The sequence below is a fragment of the Squalius cephalus genome (assembly GCF_949319135.1).
Source record: "Squalius cephalus genome assembly, chromosome: 1".
In the NCBI taxonomy this organism is placed as follows: Eukaryota; Metazoa; Chordata; class Actinopteri; order Cypriniformes; family Leuciscidae; genus Squalius; species Squalius cephalus.
This window is the reverse complement of record NC_137122.1, coordinates 53,731,741-53,750,135: the sequence shown is the minus strand read 5'-3', so window position 1 is coordinate 53,750,135 and position 18,395 is coordinate 53,731,741. Positions and strand designations below refer to the sequence as shown.

Genomic DNA, 18,395 nt, shown 5'->3' with positions numbered 1-18,395 from the left:
TGCAGTCTCAGTCTCTGCGAACTTCTTTATGAAACGAGTCACAAAAATGAACTGAAACTCAGTGAATACTTGTCACACAGACATGTCTTTAGAAAGCCTGGTGTCTACTTTTAAAGTCCCCCTGTGGTGAAAATCAAGCTTTTAATGTTGTTTATATGTCTATGTGGTGTTTTTAATATGCTTTAAGACAAACCATGTGTAAATTCATAAGTCGACACCATTGCTGAGTATTTTCTCCTTAAATCTGCAGTGAACCAAAGACAGTCTCAAAAACACGGTTTGAAATCGCTGGTGTTATCGCTGGTGCTACCTTGTAACCAATCAGATCAATGTGTGATCGTCAACCAGTGGATCTCTGAGCTGGTGTGAGTGAGTGGAGGCGGGGCTAATTTGCATATTCATAGAACCGCGTATACTAAATGAGGCAAGGGTGTAGGGTTACATTCAAGCTGTTTTAAGGCATGAAGACATTTTTTTCCAAGGAAAACATTTTTAAATATGTAATTTTGGTGATCAAATATGAGTTTTTAAGGGATAAAATTATTGACTATAGGGGGACTTTAAATGAAGTAAGTCGAAAATAGATTCTCGGTTTATGTAATCTGTATGAAACCAATGACAGGTACACTCTTTCCCGTCTGAGCTCATTATCTTTATTAATGATAAGCTATTCATAGAGTAATCGTCCATTTGAGACCCACACAAACCAGTAAACACCCCCAACCACCTTGATGAAACTGACAAAGCTTGATGCTTCTACTTTTCCTCGAGTTTGGAAGACGACGAAGTGAGGAATAAGCCTTTAATTTTACTCAGATCCAGCTGAGGACATCATCCCAGACAGCAACATAGTGTCGGCACAGATCTGGGCGGACACTATGTTGCTGTCTGGGATTTCTAAGCAAGTAATTTATTCTTACTTACATTAGTTAACATGTTATTGTTATAGGCCTACACATTTTACTATTTGAACTATTGCCAAACTAAAATGTGTGAAATTGACTGAAACATGTTGAATTATGAAATATGCCATATTGGCAGGTAGACAACCTTTTATCACTAAATGTCTAAAATCTACATGTCATACGACACGAGGATGTTTTTATGCTCTGTATAAAACACAGTTCATGATCATCTGCCTGTCTTGCCGTCTTTGGTGTTGTCAGGAAACTATAAATTCAGATGAATGTTGCTGAAGTACAATCGTTTTTTAAGCATCAGGGATTGTCCATACGCTTTCTTCTCAACATGCCCTGAGTGACAGGCTATATTTGCCTTTGCACCACCACTAACGTTCCCCACTTTCATCTGTAACCTTTGTGCTCCTGTCAGGGTGCCAGTGGGCAGACCTCAAACGGGCTTTAGGGTCAAATACTTCTCACAGGGAACCTCTGAGAAATTATCTCAGCTGCCAGGAGTTGGCCAACCGATGGAAACTTTACTGTTAAAAGAACGTGACGTATGGGGACGAACATGAAACGCTGGACTGCGATCCGATCCATTAGCCATGTGCTCACCAGCTAGGTTTGTGGGACCTCGAAAAAGCCTCAACATTAAGGTCTGCAGGAGCTCTTTCATAATACAACAAAAGCCAGCTGTCTACCTCTCTGACCTTCAATTTACTGCAGGTTCAAGGGCCACAGCCAGTTCAAAAGAAAAAAATTATATAGACATGATCTTCCTCGGGAGTAGTATCTGATATAGTTAGGGTAAAAAGGTCAAATCAGTTCATCAGAAGTGAAATGCAATGGTCAGTGACATTAATCCATGGTGATTTAATTTCCATGGTGTCATTTCCTCAATCTCCATTACCCCCATCTCTCAATACTTTCCTGATGCTCTTATTTCTAATAAGGAGCAAATGCCCCAATTAAAAAAAATAAAAACACAATTTATTAAAGGAATAGTTCATCCAAATTTCCTGATTATTTACCTACCCCCAGGCCATCCAAGATGCATCTACTTTCTTTCTTCAGCCCAAGAGAAATTAAGGTTTTTAAGGAAAACATTACAGGATTTTTCTCTAGCTTATGCAAGTAAACAAGGGATCACTTTTGACTGTTCAAAATTACTTTCACTTTGGGAAGGTCACGCTTGACGTAGGTGGCAAAATCCGCCCAATTGTTTACAAGTGTGGAGAAGGTGCGGTCCAAAAGTTGAATGGTCGTTGCTGTATATTAGTATGTGTGTCAGTTTATTGTTTAAAATGGCCCGTTCATGTGCGTATCCTTGATGCTTGACTATAGGACAGTTCTTCCCAATGTGCAAACGTCACCAAAGAGGTCATGAACTCAACCGTCTTGTTGACGCACATTGCAGAGCTGGAATAAGGTGAACATTTCTTAAAATGTATACATATAAAAATAAAAAAAACAATCAGAAAATGACTTGTTTCGCTAGAGAAGACGCTTGTGTTTTGGCTGAGGTCATATGGATAAATCCTAAATATGGATTTTAAACAGTCAAAAATGAACTACCGTGATCCCCGTTCACTTGCTTTAGATGGAGAAAAATCCTGGGATGTTTTTCTGAAAAAAACGTGTTTTTGTCTTACCCTGATTCACTATAGCAAGCCCGTTTATATTGTGTACATGCATCACTCGCCCATGCGTGTCTCATCATATCCATAAATAGAGTTCAGTTGCTCCGGCTACTTTGACGCATGTCTTCTGTGGGAATGGCAGGTTAGTTGTACAACAAGTGAGAAAGTTTGACATGGAGCGGTTGGATCTCGAATCGCCGGGGATTCACCCATTTAAAAACAAAAGCTGAACAGAGGAGCGTCTACTGGCAAAAAGAGATCGCGACAGAGCTCGTAATAAAACAAGAATCAACATTGGCTTGGGTTTGGAGATGGCAAGAACTGAAGGGTTTGAAATGTTGTAAAAGCGATGCAGAGATGATGGTGTTTTTATCACTCAACAGGAGTAAAGTATTTTATTGAACAGATAAACTGCCACATGCAGCTCTCTTCATTGTAAAGCATTATTCCAGGGACGTCACTAGGATTGGAAGACGGGGGGGCTTAGCCCCCAGGGTATTTGTAACTTGCGTTTATAGAAAATCTTACAGTGAATTTGGGTAAAAAACAACTATGTTTAGCTGTATTTGTCTCTTCAACCCCGTTACCATCTTCAACCCTGTTACCCTTGTCTCAACCCCGTCACACCTACATTTTTATTAATTATTTGAAGTTTATGAATAAGTAATGTTTGTTGAACTTAGTCAGAAATGTTCAGAGCAATCATAAGAATACTGATTTTAGTTCAAATTCTGAAGTTAAGCCACATCTTTGATCAAAAATGATAGGGTTGCTGTCACAAAAAGTGCCCATTTCAGGCTTTAGTACAGCATAAGTGTAAAATTATATGTAAATTTTATGGTGCATGGTACAATTTCTGGTAAGCAATGCTTTTTTATTATTTCAATTCAATTATTGTATTTTTATTTCTCAAGAAAAAAACAACTCAGCTAATGCTGTAAACATACAGAGAGCCCTATCAGCTGGTAGTATTATTTAAGGTTCAAATAACTCAAATTAAATATAATATAATGCGTTTTTTTTATTATAATAACTTTATTTAATGATACAAGTAAAAATATAATAAATATGTAATATAAAACATATTTAGCAAAATACTCTCTATAGCTCTTTTTTTTTTCTTGCCAGCTAACTTACGTGCTGTAGCCTATATTATGTTCATTAAAGGGGGGGTGAAATGCTCATTTTCACTCAATCTCCTGTTAATCTTGAGTACCTATAGAGTAGTATTGCATCCTTCATATCTCCAAAAAGTCTTTAGTTTTATTATATTTATAAAAGAAAGATAGGCTGTACCGAGTCTTTCCGGAAAAAAACGAGCGGCTGGAGGCGGGCCCTGTGGGCGAAGCTAAAGCTGTGTGCTAACGCGCCGTGCTAGTAACAACACACAGAGACAATAGAAGCAGTTTTACTCACCGAACCTTTATCATTGTGACTGCTCGATCCTTAAGCATTAGACGATCTGCAAATCCGTCGAACTGGGCTTTGTTTATAAAACAATCATCGTCGAAATGCAGGGAACAAACAGTCTACACAACTCCGTTTATGCTCAGGAAAAACAAACTCCATCCACTGGTGCCTTAACGCTGGGTTCTTTGGGAATCTGTGCAGGGTTGTCTTGCCCTGGCAACCAAAAACACACTTCTTTGGTGACACTGGCTTCCCAAAAGCCGGGCAGGGCGCTTTGATGGCGAACTGCTTTCGCTCTCTTGCTCTGGTCTACGAGTGCGCGCGCGCCCGCGATCTTACCGGAGAAGTGCCCTTACGACCCATATAAGGAAATTCTGTTACATCTGACGTCACACATACCCATACTCGAAAAAAACTTTCCGAAACTTGTGACAAACCGGAAGGACAATTTTTGGCACAGAAATACTCCTTCAAACGTACAATTTAATTTTTGAAACTTTGTCCATGTTTAGCATGGGAATCCAACTCTTTAACAGTGTAAAAAACTCAGTATGCATGAAATAGCATTTCACCCCCCCTTTAAATGGCTTTCGCTGTGGTAAATGTGACATAATTGTTCTCCAGCTATGTTATTGACCTCTTCACGCTGATTGATTGATTATGTATGAGGAACATACATTTCGGTAAGTTGTAGTCTACTACTGTATCTTTCAACAGTGTTCGTTTTTTTTACTATTAACGTTAGCTATATGATCGGTTCACGTGCGCTAAGGATCTGTCAAGTAACATTTACAAACTCCAAAACGGTATTTATTGTTTGAATTTCGTAATAAAATTGACAGAATCTGAGAGTTGAGACTCTTTTATCATAAAGTAACCTGCTCTGTCTAGTCTGTTGGTCTCCGTGTCCTCTTTGCTTCGCGATTTTTCTGTGCGTGAGAAAATGGATGTGTGGCGTGAGAGCGTGTGAAAAGTGTTAATTGCGTGTGTCTCACGGTGAATGCGTGGTCCAACTTACTTTTCGGCTATTTTTTATAGCTGGATATATATAATTTGTTGCGTTTAAATATGAATGAGGATACGGTTATTGATAAATCGAATTGTTATTGTTGTACTTATTATCATTTAGGGGGGCTTAGGAACATTTTGGGGTAGCTTCAGCCCCCCTAAAATAGGCCTAACGACGTCCCTGTGAAGGGTCATGTCATCATGGTTGTTGTAGCGCTGTGCTGGAACTTATTTTCCAGGAAGTACAGTGTCCATTAATGGGTAAAGCTACAGTAACGTCTTCAGCTAGTCAGCCTGAGATCCTTTCCATCTAAACCGGTTATATCTTTTAAGCCTAATGGTGAATGTTTTATGAGCAGTGGGACTCTCTCTCTCTCTCTCTCTCTCTCTCTCTCTATCTCTCTCTCTGCAGAGCCGAAGCGCAACTAAAACGATGTTCTTCATTTTTTAACCACTAGTGGGTCGAAGGTTAAAGAGTGTGTCTTTAATGTTTATTTATTTTAATGTCATGTGTGTGTTACCACAATGATGTTATGTATTTGTATGTATGACACAGTGCACCTTCTGTATATTTAGTAGGCTGTTTCTATATAGTAGTATCTAGTCAAGTCATAATTGTGATGAACTTTGAGTCATCATGTGGCTTTCTTTACCACCTGTGTTTTTTAAGATAGTTGGGAATCGCCAGAGGCCCCACAATACATTACCACAACACTTTACTATATTATTGCGATTTTTGACATTTGACATTGATAACATATTGCGATTACCTTTTTTCAACTGCAAATGTCTCCAAAGGAAAACTTTGTCCACATAAATTTTATCTAATAAGATAAAGTTCTCAGTCTGTTCATTTCACATCTTCATATCCATCTCCTTCGTCCCTTCCTTGTTCAATATTTCCCTTCTTCGTATATTATAAAGGTTAAAATAAACAGTTTTTAGTAATGTGGCATACTACAATTATTTCAGTTATTGAAATAAGTGGTTTTTACTGTAAATGTATTTTGCAGCCAGTGTAGTCTAGCAACTCTCCATTGACTTTCGAGCTGGAAAAACCAAACTCTGGTCAGGCCAATCAAATCGTGTATAGAGTCGGTGGGCGGGCTTAACATAATGATGACAGAGTTGTGACGGTTCCGCGTGAATTCCCTGCTACTTGAAAACAAAGAATGGCTGATGACGAACAGCGGTCTTTCGAATCGGCTTTTGCCGCGATTCTGGAGGACTTGGAGTTAAGCTTTTCTTTGAGAAAAGAACAAAGAACGGCACTTAAGTCAATCTTAAAAAAGATGTGTTCGTAGTTTTGCTGACCAGATACGGCAAAAGTTTAATCTACTAGCTCCGCTGTTGGGAAAATGCTCTGGTTGGTTGAAGCGCTGTCCTATTGCGTGCAGAGGGAATTTGAAAGACAACCGTTTATCCCGCCCCTCGGATTGAGCCGTGCCAATGGTGAGTTGCCAGACCTAACATCTTGATAGCTTCAGTCTGTAAAACTTAAAATGTTGCTACAGTATATTTTTTTTACTGTAAAGTTCTGGCAACCACAGTTGCCATTTTGTCACAGATTTTGTACAAGCCATGAACAGGGGGAAAATAAGTATCAGAGGAGCCATCTAACCCTTTCAGTCCATCCTCTTACATTTGACATTGGCAGTCCATTACATGTAGCTGTGTGCATGTCTTCACAGTGAGTACAGAAAGCGTGTCAGGTTTTGTCAGGTCTCGGTCGTCTTTGAAACACTGCTGAAAGCCTGCAGTAACGGATTTAGATCAAAGTAATCACTTTAGACGTTTCCAGCTCGACCTATGAGTTTCTAAAACTATTTAGAATAAATTTACTGTGAGCTGAAGCCATGATATGTTACAAAAGAACAAAATAAATAAATAAATAACACATGCTGGAAAAGATGTTTCAATGAAAAGAACCTGAACACAAAAAAGTCTGATTATGACCAGAGCTTTAAGAAGTGCATGCAATATAAATATTTTAATAGATTACCACCAGAAATGCTTCAAAATCCACAAATGCATGCGGCGATTCACAAATCAGTGCCAGGCAGAGTTGTGTTTTTGACATTTTATGTTAATTGGCAGATCTCATTTTATTTATTGGTGAATGTAATTAACTTTAGCTAACCTCCTAACATATATTTGTGGATCTTATCTCAGAGTTAATAAAGAATAAAGATTGGAAATGAGCCATATAGAGAGACTGGAAAGACTTTGGGATGGAAACAAACACTCAGAACACCCTAGCAATGACCTATAGCAAGCAAGCATAAATATGCAATTAAGCACACCTTAGCAACACCTTAGCAACACCCTAGCATCATAACAGTTTTTCCCAGTCAAGCACCATTCACTTTTATAAAAAAAAAATTTTTCATAGTTATCAATGCATCTCTTAGATGGAAAATGTACTTAGAAGAACAAAACAAAACCAGTAATTTTCAAATTGAAGGAAAAAAACTACACTTTAAAATGAGTCCCCAAGCACAATGCATTAGTTTATTCAAGCAAATATAAACCATAACGAGCACCATGAAAACTGACGATGCAAACCACAGATACATTTAGTCTTGTCTTATCAAGTGTTGTGTTGTTTGAGAAGAGTCGAGCAAGGGTCCGTTTCCCGTACAACTATGTACTTCGCTGCTAAACTATATTGTGCAAAGCATCATTGAAGAAATAGCTATTCACGACTGTTGCCCAAAACCGTAGTAACTTTGTTGCACATATGTTGCTTAAACAATTTTGGTTTAACAATATAGGACTTTTTTTCAGTTATTTCTAATGATATATTGCATGTTCAGATATTCATACAACAAAACATTCTGTTGGCCATGAAATTTTTGTGAAAAATGATCAAAAATGCTGGCGGTGGCCGGCAACGGTAACTGGCAAATTTAGGAGCAACTCCTAAAAATAATGGGCGTGTCACTCCTAACTTTAGGACTCCTAATTCTTTTCACTAAGTGTAATTCACGAAGCATTTTAGCCCTAAAAGTAGCACCTAAGCCTGGGACAGCTTAAAAGAAGTCGAGAGGACTCCTAACTCACTAAGACCTTCACAAACCGCTTTTTGTGGCATTTCACGTTGCGATGTTTTGAAATGCGTATGCGGCGGCTACAGGAGCTTCCAATCGCGAGGGAACAATTTTGCATTGTAGGCATAACTAGGGACGCAATAACGCCACCAACAACAACCAAAACTAGGCTACTCATTGCATGTAAACTAATTGTAACGTATCATTGTGAATCAAATTAAAATGTTCTTCTCTTTGCAAACGTAGGCAGAGGCATATAGTGACAGATTAATTCAATAATGTTGCAAAGATATTGCATCAATCCATATGTTTCATTAGGCTACTAGGCTACTTGTTTTGCCTTACTCTTTATTCATTTAGGCTATTTATTCAGTTATTCATTATCTTCCGTCCTTCGCACTACTTGTGTAGCGCACACATTCTCAGACCTGTCACTCATCATCATAGGGGAGGGGTTTGGAATCATTCCCGCGTTACAATCATCAGCCAATCAAGGTGGTCACGTCAGTCAAGCTCGTGCATGAGTAATGACGTCATCCATAGCAACGAAGACTCACGCTTAGTTTAGGAGTTGTCATTTTTCTTTACTAAGAGTAGGTCTGAAAGGTGTTGTGAATAACTTTTAAGAGAAAACTCCTAGCTAAAATCTTTTAGTGCGATTTAGGAGTTGAGTGGTAAGATAAAATGCTTTGTGAATACGGCCCCAGAAGATTTCTTTCTAATGGTTGCATAAAGAATCTGAGTAACGGAGGAAGCAACACAACCCTGCAGTCATCACTGCTTCAGATACTGACAGCCAGAAGCTTGTGGCCAAGAATAAGTGCTCAAATAAAAGAAGATGCTGCTGAAATGGAGGATGGTGCTGACAGGGCATGATAATGTTTGTTGCCCACCCTCACCACCAAAATAAATCCATATTTCCTCTCTGTCATGACGTTCCAAACCTGCGTGGCTTTATTTTGATCAGATACATGAATCAGATACTCCTTTTGTGTTTCACTGAAGAAAAAAAGTCACAATGATTTGCGAAAAAATTTGAGTGTGTAAATAAAGCATTTGAAGAAGAAAAAAAGGCCGTGCAGGATGAGTAACATTCAATATTTTGCTCTGTTTTCCTAAGAGAATTTTGTACATTTCCAGGAGAACACTAGCAGATTTACTTAACACACATGAACTAAAATCCACAAACTAATTTTAAATTAATTGGGTCCTCAAGTGTTTCAAGTAAATACAGATGAAGACACCATGTCCCATTTTGCCTTCTCAAATAATTATATTAAGAGTTCAGATGCAAAAGCCTCTAAGAGCCATCTGAAATTTTCTTCTAGAATGATCATTTTGATCAAGCTCGTATATTTAAATTCAGTCATTTCACTTAAATGGCAATGAAAATTACCTATTCATTGTCATTTAAGTGAAATTACTGAACTTAAATATACGAGCTTGATAAAAATGATCATTCTATAAGAAAATTTCAGATGGCACTCAGAGGCTTTTGCATCTGAAGTCTTCATATATCTATGGAGGCTTTAAAACTACAATATGTAATTTATTTTCGCCGCTAGGGGTCGCTAACCTCTTACAATAACACAGGTGTCGGTTGATGACGCATAAGCGGGATTATGGAACTTGTCGTCATGCCGAAGGATCTGATAATGTTTATGGATGAGTGAATACATTGTTTTTAACATGACTGTGGTATGAAGCGGCGCGATTGCTAATGAGAGACAGATCTCAGCGCCACACGCGAGTCCCGCGGATATAAAGGAATAAGGACATTTAATTCTACCGAACTAACTTACACGCAAACTTTGAATTAATACTCACACAGGTCAGTTTATTAGACAAATGAAACTTGTGAGGTAACGCAGCGCTGTTTCACTTGGTCTACACTATCACACTAAACTGCATTTGAGTGTGTTGAAAGTTATGTTATTCTACGTGTTAGTTTGTCTGTATGAGACTAGCAGTGAGCTAGATCAACATAAGAATAACATACTGATCATATTCTAACATTTCACCATGTTGAGCTATATAACATTGATTCGTTTTATGTACATTTGCTCACCTCTACATTTTGCGTGTCTCTGTCGAGTCGAAGTTTGTCGCGGACGCTAGCTCTCGGAATCTCGAAAACACCACGCTGATTTTGATCCTCGTTTTAGTTCTCCTTTTGTCCCAAAGTCTGCTCGCCATGGTCCATAATTTTTGAACGAAACAACAACAGCGTGAGTGCTAACGCAGTTGTCCATGTCTGTCGCCATGGTTACTATGGCAGTACGAGCGGGAACCAGGGATAACGCGGATATTACGTCATTGACGGGCGTAAGTGGGACAGGGCAACAGGGACGAGCCATTATTTAAAATTGGAATTTCTCTGAAATTAAAAATCTTTGGGATCTTTTGGGATATTGTAAGTACACAACTGCAGGAAATATATCACACTGTGCAAGTGACTGGATATTTAAATCTTACATATTGTAGCTTTAAAGTTGCTATAAATTGTAAGAGAAGGTTGGGGACTTGATTCTATGCATCAGTTGTTGATTGGATAGAGGCAGGTCTGAATGTGAACTTGCAGTGTGAAGACAAACCATGTGCAAATTCATTAGTCGACACCATTGCTGAGTATTTTCTCCTTAAAACTGCAGTGAACCAAAGACAGTCTCAAAAACACGGTTTGAAATCGCTGGTGTTTCTGACGTCACACACTACCTTGTAGCCAATCAGGTCAACGTGTGATCGTCAACGAATGGATCTCTGAGCTGGTGTGAGTGAGTGGAGGCGGGGCTAATTTGCATATTCATAGAACTGCGTACACTTATTGAGGCAAGGGTGTAGACTTACATTCAAGCTATTTTAAAGGAGAACTCGGCAACTCTAGCGAACTCTAGTCACTTCTTCGCTGATTTTTCCTTTTGTTGTCGCATGTTTTCCCCACAAGCTCCCCCTACAGCTGTGGGGGGGCGTATATTTCACAACACGGTCGTAAAAAACTCACTTGCGGCGGCCTCCTCCCCCTCTCTACCGCTGCTCATGTGTGTTTGTTTTGATCGGAGCAAGCCAACTGTATCGTGTGGAGCTATGTCTACCGAGGTGGGTAATCTGGTAATACATCATACATGCGTGTGTGTTTATGTCGAATTGCCGTAAAGCAATTCGTGTTTCGCGCTCGTTCTCGTTCTCGTTCTCACGAGACTTCCAATTTCTATCTTGCCGGGACGGTAGTCCCCAAGTTGCAAGGTTGGTTTTCCGCCAGGGAACGCTGGGGGGAGCGGGGAAAGTCACCAATATCACCAGAACAGGTTGTTTAACCATCCAAATGAATTCTAGACAGTTTTATTAAGTTAAAAAAGTTACCAAGTTCTCCTTTAAGGCATTAAACGTTTAAATATGTCATTTTGGTGATCAAAGATGAGTTTTAAGGGCTAGGCCTAAAATTATTGACTATAGGGGGACTTTAAGCAGGCAAAATGATTGGAGAAGTCCAGCGTCCGTCACCCGAGAAAGTCATTTTCAGTGGAAAATCTGACAAATAAGAGTAACGTCGTCAAAAAAATAACAAACATGTGCATAGATGATTAGGTCACAATAAGATCAATAATATGCTTTTATAGATAGGTTGATTTTTATTTATATATATTTTTATTTATAAAGTCATGCTGACTTTACTCAAGGGGAGGCATGTGATTTTTCGCTTAGAGTACATGCTTTCAAACCACATGAACAAAAGATAGCCTACAACATAGACGACCTTTTTCCAAGTAAAGTAAAATCTTCAAGTTCCTTTATGCCCTAGATAAGTGAAGATTCATCTGTACATGGTCTCTGGTGAAAGTCATTACAATCCATTATCAAGACGGCCTTGAGTTTCATCTGAAAATGTCCAATTAATGCAAAGAAAATGTGTTTGCTTTCACCTGTGAAAGATCCTGAGCTTCAGCTGGTCACGGCTCAATTTCTCACCCAATTATGATGTTACTATTTTTATTTCACAGTTGAGGTTCAACAATTGATGCAGTTACCATTAAACATAACTGGCACGCAACACAAATGCCACTATTAGTCTATATTTTATAAATATTTAAGAGCAACAACTATCACTGTGTGAAAGTCAACTCAAATGAGATCTCTTTAATATCCTATATGTTTTCTCCTAATCAGCAATGAGATTAAAATGGTTTCCCCACACTTTTCAAGTTTCCTCACACTTCATACTTTTTGAAGAAAAGTAATCGTTTCACTTTCAATTTTAATTGATAGCATGATTTACAAATGGCAAATTTGAGCATTTATTATTGTAGATGAAAATCAGATTTACTTACGCCATGACTGTCAATTATTTGTGAACTAAGGGGCTGTTTACACGACACCGTTTTCAACTAAAAACGTAAAGCGTTGTATGCGTTTTGGCCGTTCTTTCACACAACAACGGCAAAAACAAAAACGCAAACCTCTGAAGACGATGACATCATGCACATGTGTATTACGTGTTCAGTCTATAGTGTTTCATTGCCATCTACTGGCCTGGCAGCAGAATACAGCGTTTTTAGTCGTTTTCGTGGATCCGTGTGAATGGGGATCGTTTTGACAATGGTGTCGTCTGTACACGGAAAACTCAAAGGAAAAACTTCTCCGTTTCAAGCGTATCGTTGTCGTGTAAAAGTACCCTAAATCGGTGGTAAAACAACTGTTTGAAAATGCTTGAATGTGAAAATTTGTCTGTACTTCAACTATAAATACCCAGTGTTGGGGAAAGTTAGGCCCGGTTTACACAAGAACGCTCGCAGGTGAAAGCGTAAAAATATTTTATCAGATGTGCCTTTCGTTTAGACAGCGACGGCGTTTTTGGGGCTTAAAAACACAAAAAAGTGAAACCCATCCTCCAGAGTGGAAATCTTAAAAATGCTCCACCGTCGCGTTCCCGTCTAAAGGGTAAAAACCCAAAAGTCTGCTGTTTGGAGCAATAACTCCACCTCCTCATCTGTCCAGACAAAATTGTCAGCTTTCGCTGTTCGCTTCGCCATGTTGTGTTTTGATTTTGCGCTACTAGGGAGAGAAGTAGAAGGAAGGTTGTACGCAGGTGCATGGACTTGGTGTTGTTGTGTGGCAGTGCTTCACATTGCCACCTAGCTGCCTGGAGTGCATACTACATCGAATTTCACACACTTTTGCGACACCATATGCACGCAGATTTCCCCCCCATAACGCTCGTCTAAACGCAGAATAAAAAGTGATAACGCAACACCACTTTTGCGTTTTCTCTTCAGATCGTTTCTGTGTAAACATAGCCTTAGGGCAATTCCACACAAAACTGTCACATCCATAACGCCAACTAAATACCATGGCATTGTGTTGGTATTATGGATGTGACAGTTTTGCGTGGAATTGCCCCTTACTTTTAAAAGTGATGCATTACAATATTGCATTACTCCCTAAGAAAGTAACTAATATTGTCTCTTGGTAGAGCAACAATGCTTGCAACGGTAGAGCGTTGGTGCTTGCAACGCCAAGGTCATGGGTTTGATTCCCAGGGAAAGCCAGAACTGGTAAGAATGAAAATGTGTACCTTGAAATGCAATGCAAGTCACTTTGGATAAAAGCATCTGCCAAATGCATAAGTGTAAATGTAAGACAGACATTGGTAAATAATGTGAGATTAAATACATAAAGTCCATTTGTGTTATTTAACATCTTTAATTACTGCAGGTTTGTGTAATATTCTGAGTGTGCATTTGACTGTTTTTATTCATTTTGAGGAATGCTGAATCTGTTAAGTATATGAAAAAAGAAATCATATCAGCTTGGATGATAAAATTTAACACTGAAATTCTCAGGAGAATCGCTCACATTTTATCACTTCACTCATGCAATCATTTTTCCAGCATCCCACCACAAATGATTATATATCAATAATTAATCAAGTCTGACTTAGAGGTTTTTATCGCTCAAGAATGTGCAAACTCAAGGACCTCTAAATGTTCGCTCTTTGCACGCATACATAGAGGGTATCAACAAAAGTTAGTCACACTTGTTTCCAAGAGCCAAGAAAATGGGATGATGTAGGCTAACAGTCATTCGACCTGTAATCGTGCTCTCAGCTCAGTAACCCCTCAAGAGACCTTTAATTGATCAAATAGATTTTAACTAGCAGTCTCAGCCGTTGCCAGGTAAATCAATCATCCATAACGCTTGCAGATGGCTTTTCCCTCTTATTAAAACACACACATGTACACAAACACATCATAAAAAAGCTAATTGTTTTAAAATTGTCTTTTATACCTCTCCCTCAGGGAAATAATTTGGGGTTTAGCTTACTCTGTTTACAGTATGCAAAAGGACCTCGATTTATTAAGCGCCGATATTAATGATGATGCAGTTTAACATGCCGCTTCCTTGAACACAAAACACATCTGTGGAGTCAGTCAGCAGATGGGCTGCAAAAGCACAAAGCCACAAACAGCGCAGATAGATCTGATATTCTCTGCTCAAAAAAATCTATTCCATTCAATTACAGTTACATTCAGGCAGTCCATTTGAGATGCAGATTTATGCGCATAAGCATCTGCTACTATATTGGTGCCATAGTGCGAACAGAAATTGTCTTGATATTAGTTCTACAATGCTTAGATCACATTACAATCAAGATGAAACTTCTAATATTTTCCCATGATGAAGACATTATGATCAGAACACTTACCTAATATAACTAACACACACACACACACACACACATTTCCTTTTCACGGTGGAGACTTTTCATTCTGTACTGAGTTAATGATATTTTCTATCCCCTAAACAAATTCAGGTAAATTGTGACACTTTTTGCCACTGAAATGAAATGACTGGGAAAATGGATATTTCAGGATATAGTTTATGTAGATTTAAAGGCCCTCTGAAGTGCCTTGAAACGCGCAGCATTAATCAGTGTGTTGACGTAATTTCCACTGAAACAGGAAGATGGGGCGGGACATGTTGAACAGCTCCTCCCCTTTTTTTAAATAGCCAATAGCGTTCAGTTTACATCACATTTGGCAAAGCCTTTACACTCTGTAAAGCCACAGTTTCCTTCTAATCTCCATATCGCTTTAAAATATAGCACTCTGTGTTCACGCTGCGGACACTAACGTGAAACCAGACTTCATTCGCCCCGATGGAAAGCATATTTACACTGTCTGAATCGTTCCCTATCCCCTATATAGTGCACTATGTGCCATTCACCATGTAGAAAACAGTAAATATGTGAACAAGTGACCGATTTCAGCGCATCTATTTATAGTGTAGTGGGCGGAGCTTCCGATTCTAGAGAGAATTTGATTGGACAGAAAATCTGATGAGAAACTGAAGTGCAGAGTGATGTCATCAAAATCATTGATCCATATTGGCGGAAGTGAGCGACTAAGTTTTGAACGCTTATCTTCTGAATGCGAACTTTGACATTGTTTTGGAGAAAACTAGCTTTTAAGGCTAACATATAGGCCAAAAAACATTAATTTTTAGGTTTGGACTTTACGTTTACATATATATCCTACTGAAACAGGAGGTTTCTGCTTTTTTATTGTCAATTAGTTAATTTAGTCAACTTTTAGGAGTTTACAAGCATAAATATGACCTCAAATTTGAACAGACTAAAACCACAAAGCTCCAAGTTTGATTTAATTTGTTATTTCAGCCATTAAGTCCTATTTCCAATTGATTGATTGTCTAGAAAAATACAAGTCGTTATTGGTTATGATGTTAAGGTTTGCATAAGGATACAGCTACCGTGCATCCCAACAAACCAATGTAATGCAGTCCAAACTGAGTTTATCGTTATAAAATAAAAGATCATATCAGTCTGTATCAGCAGCAGGCTTTTCAATTTCATAAATGATACTGGTCTGAAAGAGATCCATTATGTGTAAATGACTGTCCCATCCAAATGACTGTAATGAACAGTTTATCAAAGTAGCCTAATCATCTTGTTTTCCAATTAAAAAGTACATTGAAACAATGTCAAAACCACACTAAATGAGCAACAACAACAAATCCAATCCCGGCCAAAGAGTGTTGGGAATGGAAAGTTCCACAGCACCACCAAGTGGATTTCACTATGGATTTCTGCACTGTATCTCCGGGAGAGAGGGAAAAGTTGCAAACAATAAAAACTGGTGTAAACTGCCTTCAAATAAACGATAATGCCATTTGGAGGAAAATTAACTACAATAAAAGTCATTGGGGGTGAATTTACCAATGAGTCACTGGATATGTTGAATTAACTGGATTTTTATACATTCCCAACATTTCACCATGCGATAACAGTGATCAATCGCTAAATATAAACTTAGTGCACTTACCTCTTCCACAGTTAGTGGCATACATATTCGGTATTCCTTCATCAACATCGTCCTCTCCTTATGATTCCCACGCTAGATCGAGTGCCAGTGATCATCTAAATCAATCGAGCCATCTGGTGATGCATGCAATCACGAGTTGTCACATAGAAAGATGGAAAATATCAGTGCACTTCTGTAGAAACGCTCTTGCCGTTGTGTTTGCAGTGAACGTTCGCGTTCGCGCGCGCGCGCGGCTTGTGATGTTCTAATGAATTCACTCTTGGAATTTGCAGATGCTCGTGCGTTTTTACGCGCAGGGAAACACGCCAGAAATCCAGTGGAGAAGACGATTGTCGCAGCGTCCCGGTGTTTATGGGGTTTTTAAACTTTAAAATGGAGCGGATCTGTGCTCTCGTCTTCTTTAATGAACCGCTGCTTCCCGTGCACCTGTCCCGTCCCGTTCCGCACAGATGATATAGCGTTGATCTGAGTAAATGTCAAAGTAAACACGGCGCACCTGGAGTTATTGCATTGTTTTCCTCTTCTAATCTAGTGAGAGATATTGTGCAGCTGTCGTTTACTCCGCTGCGCTAACGCGGGATGGTAAGTTTGCAAGGAGAAAGACACACTCACTGTGGCAGGCGGTGTGTGTGGCGCAACGCATCACAATGTTTTCATCGGTCAATAACGCCTTCAACCGAAAGGCGGCACTAGTGACTGTAAACATCACACACCAGCCGCTGCAATAAACACAGCGAAAAAGAGTTTTGTTTGCTTGCATTTAAGTTTGTGGATGGTTAAAAAAATCTGAGCTGTGTCACGTTTATGTCTTGTGATATAACATGCAAAGATACTGTGACAAATATATGAAATAAATGAATATCAGTATTTAGTTGGGATTTTGAGGGGGGTTTTATTCGCTTTGGTACTTTTTTCACAAGTAAGGTGTACATTTTCAAAAATCACACTTGTGATTCACATAGGCTACTTTCCCTGACCTCATTCTTTCATCACATTTCAATCCACATTATAATTGTTTCAAACACAAGATTATTGTAATATGTAATGAGAACATTTGGTTTAATCACCGAAACACAACAGTGTGATCTTCTTTTGGTTTAGTACTTTTAACAATCAGTTCATTCAACAGCAAACAATGCAAGATACATGTTTCAAATCAGCCTTGTTCCTGAAATAAGTACAGTAGAAAATACACGTATAACCTAATTTATGTAATTTAATCCATGATGCTATATATCTAGAGTGTTATCAAATGGTGTGATGAAGTTATATGAAACTGTCATGAGGTTTTGTGCTAGAGTTTGCTGACAACACAGTAAATGTTCTCACATATGACTGAAAGTACTGTAGTTCTCCTTTATAAGGGAGAGTTACAGTAATGCGTCAGTCTCTACCATGGTAATCTGTTTACAGTATCACATGCATACTGTTATGTAAAATGTATTTGATGACATCTCTCTCGCTTCTACGGATGCATCTCTGATCAGTCTGATACAGTATACAGTCATTGACTGTTTCCTCTCCCTTGTACTCTATCATGCATGTTCACAAATGGCAAATTTCTCTGTCACACACACACACACACACACACACACACACACACACACACACACACACACACACACACACACACACATATCACTTAGTGTTTATATAATAAACATTTAAATCTGTAGATGTATGCCAATTATTTTATTTCTCTCACTTGATAGACAGACAGACATACAGACAGACAGACAGACAGACAGACATACAGACAGACAGACAGATAGATAGATAGATAGATAGATAGATAGATAGATAGATAGATAGATAGATAGATAGATAGATAGATAGATAGATAGATAGACAGACAGCCAGACAGACAGACAGACAGACAGACAGACAGACAGATAGACAGATAGATAGATAGATAGATACCCTACGTTTTTACAGAAATGCAACTAAATATGGATATAGTTTTGTGAAAACAAAAAGTTTGCATATAGTTTTATTTATTTTATAGGCCTGGCTTCTATGGAGTTTCTCTTTAAGAATGTTGCCTTTATC

General features: G+C 38.7%; 1 protein-coding gene across 1 annotated transcript in view; it reads right to left on the bottom strand.

Annotated features, from left to right (window-relative positions):
• Window positions 1-17,011, bottom strand: part of pitpnc1a (phosphatidylinositol transfer protein cytoplasmic 1a) — a 99,217-nt gene extending 82,206 nt beyond the window's left edge. The window contains exon 1 of the mRNA XM_079874195.1: window positions 16,347-17,011. Coding sequence (XP_079730321.1) covers window positions 16,347-16,394 — 48 coding nt within the window. The 5' untranslated portion in view covers window positions 16,395-17,011. The remainder of the gene's footprint in view (window positions 1-16,346) is intronic.
• Window positions 17,012-18,395: the final 1,384 nt, after the last annotated feature.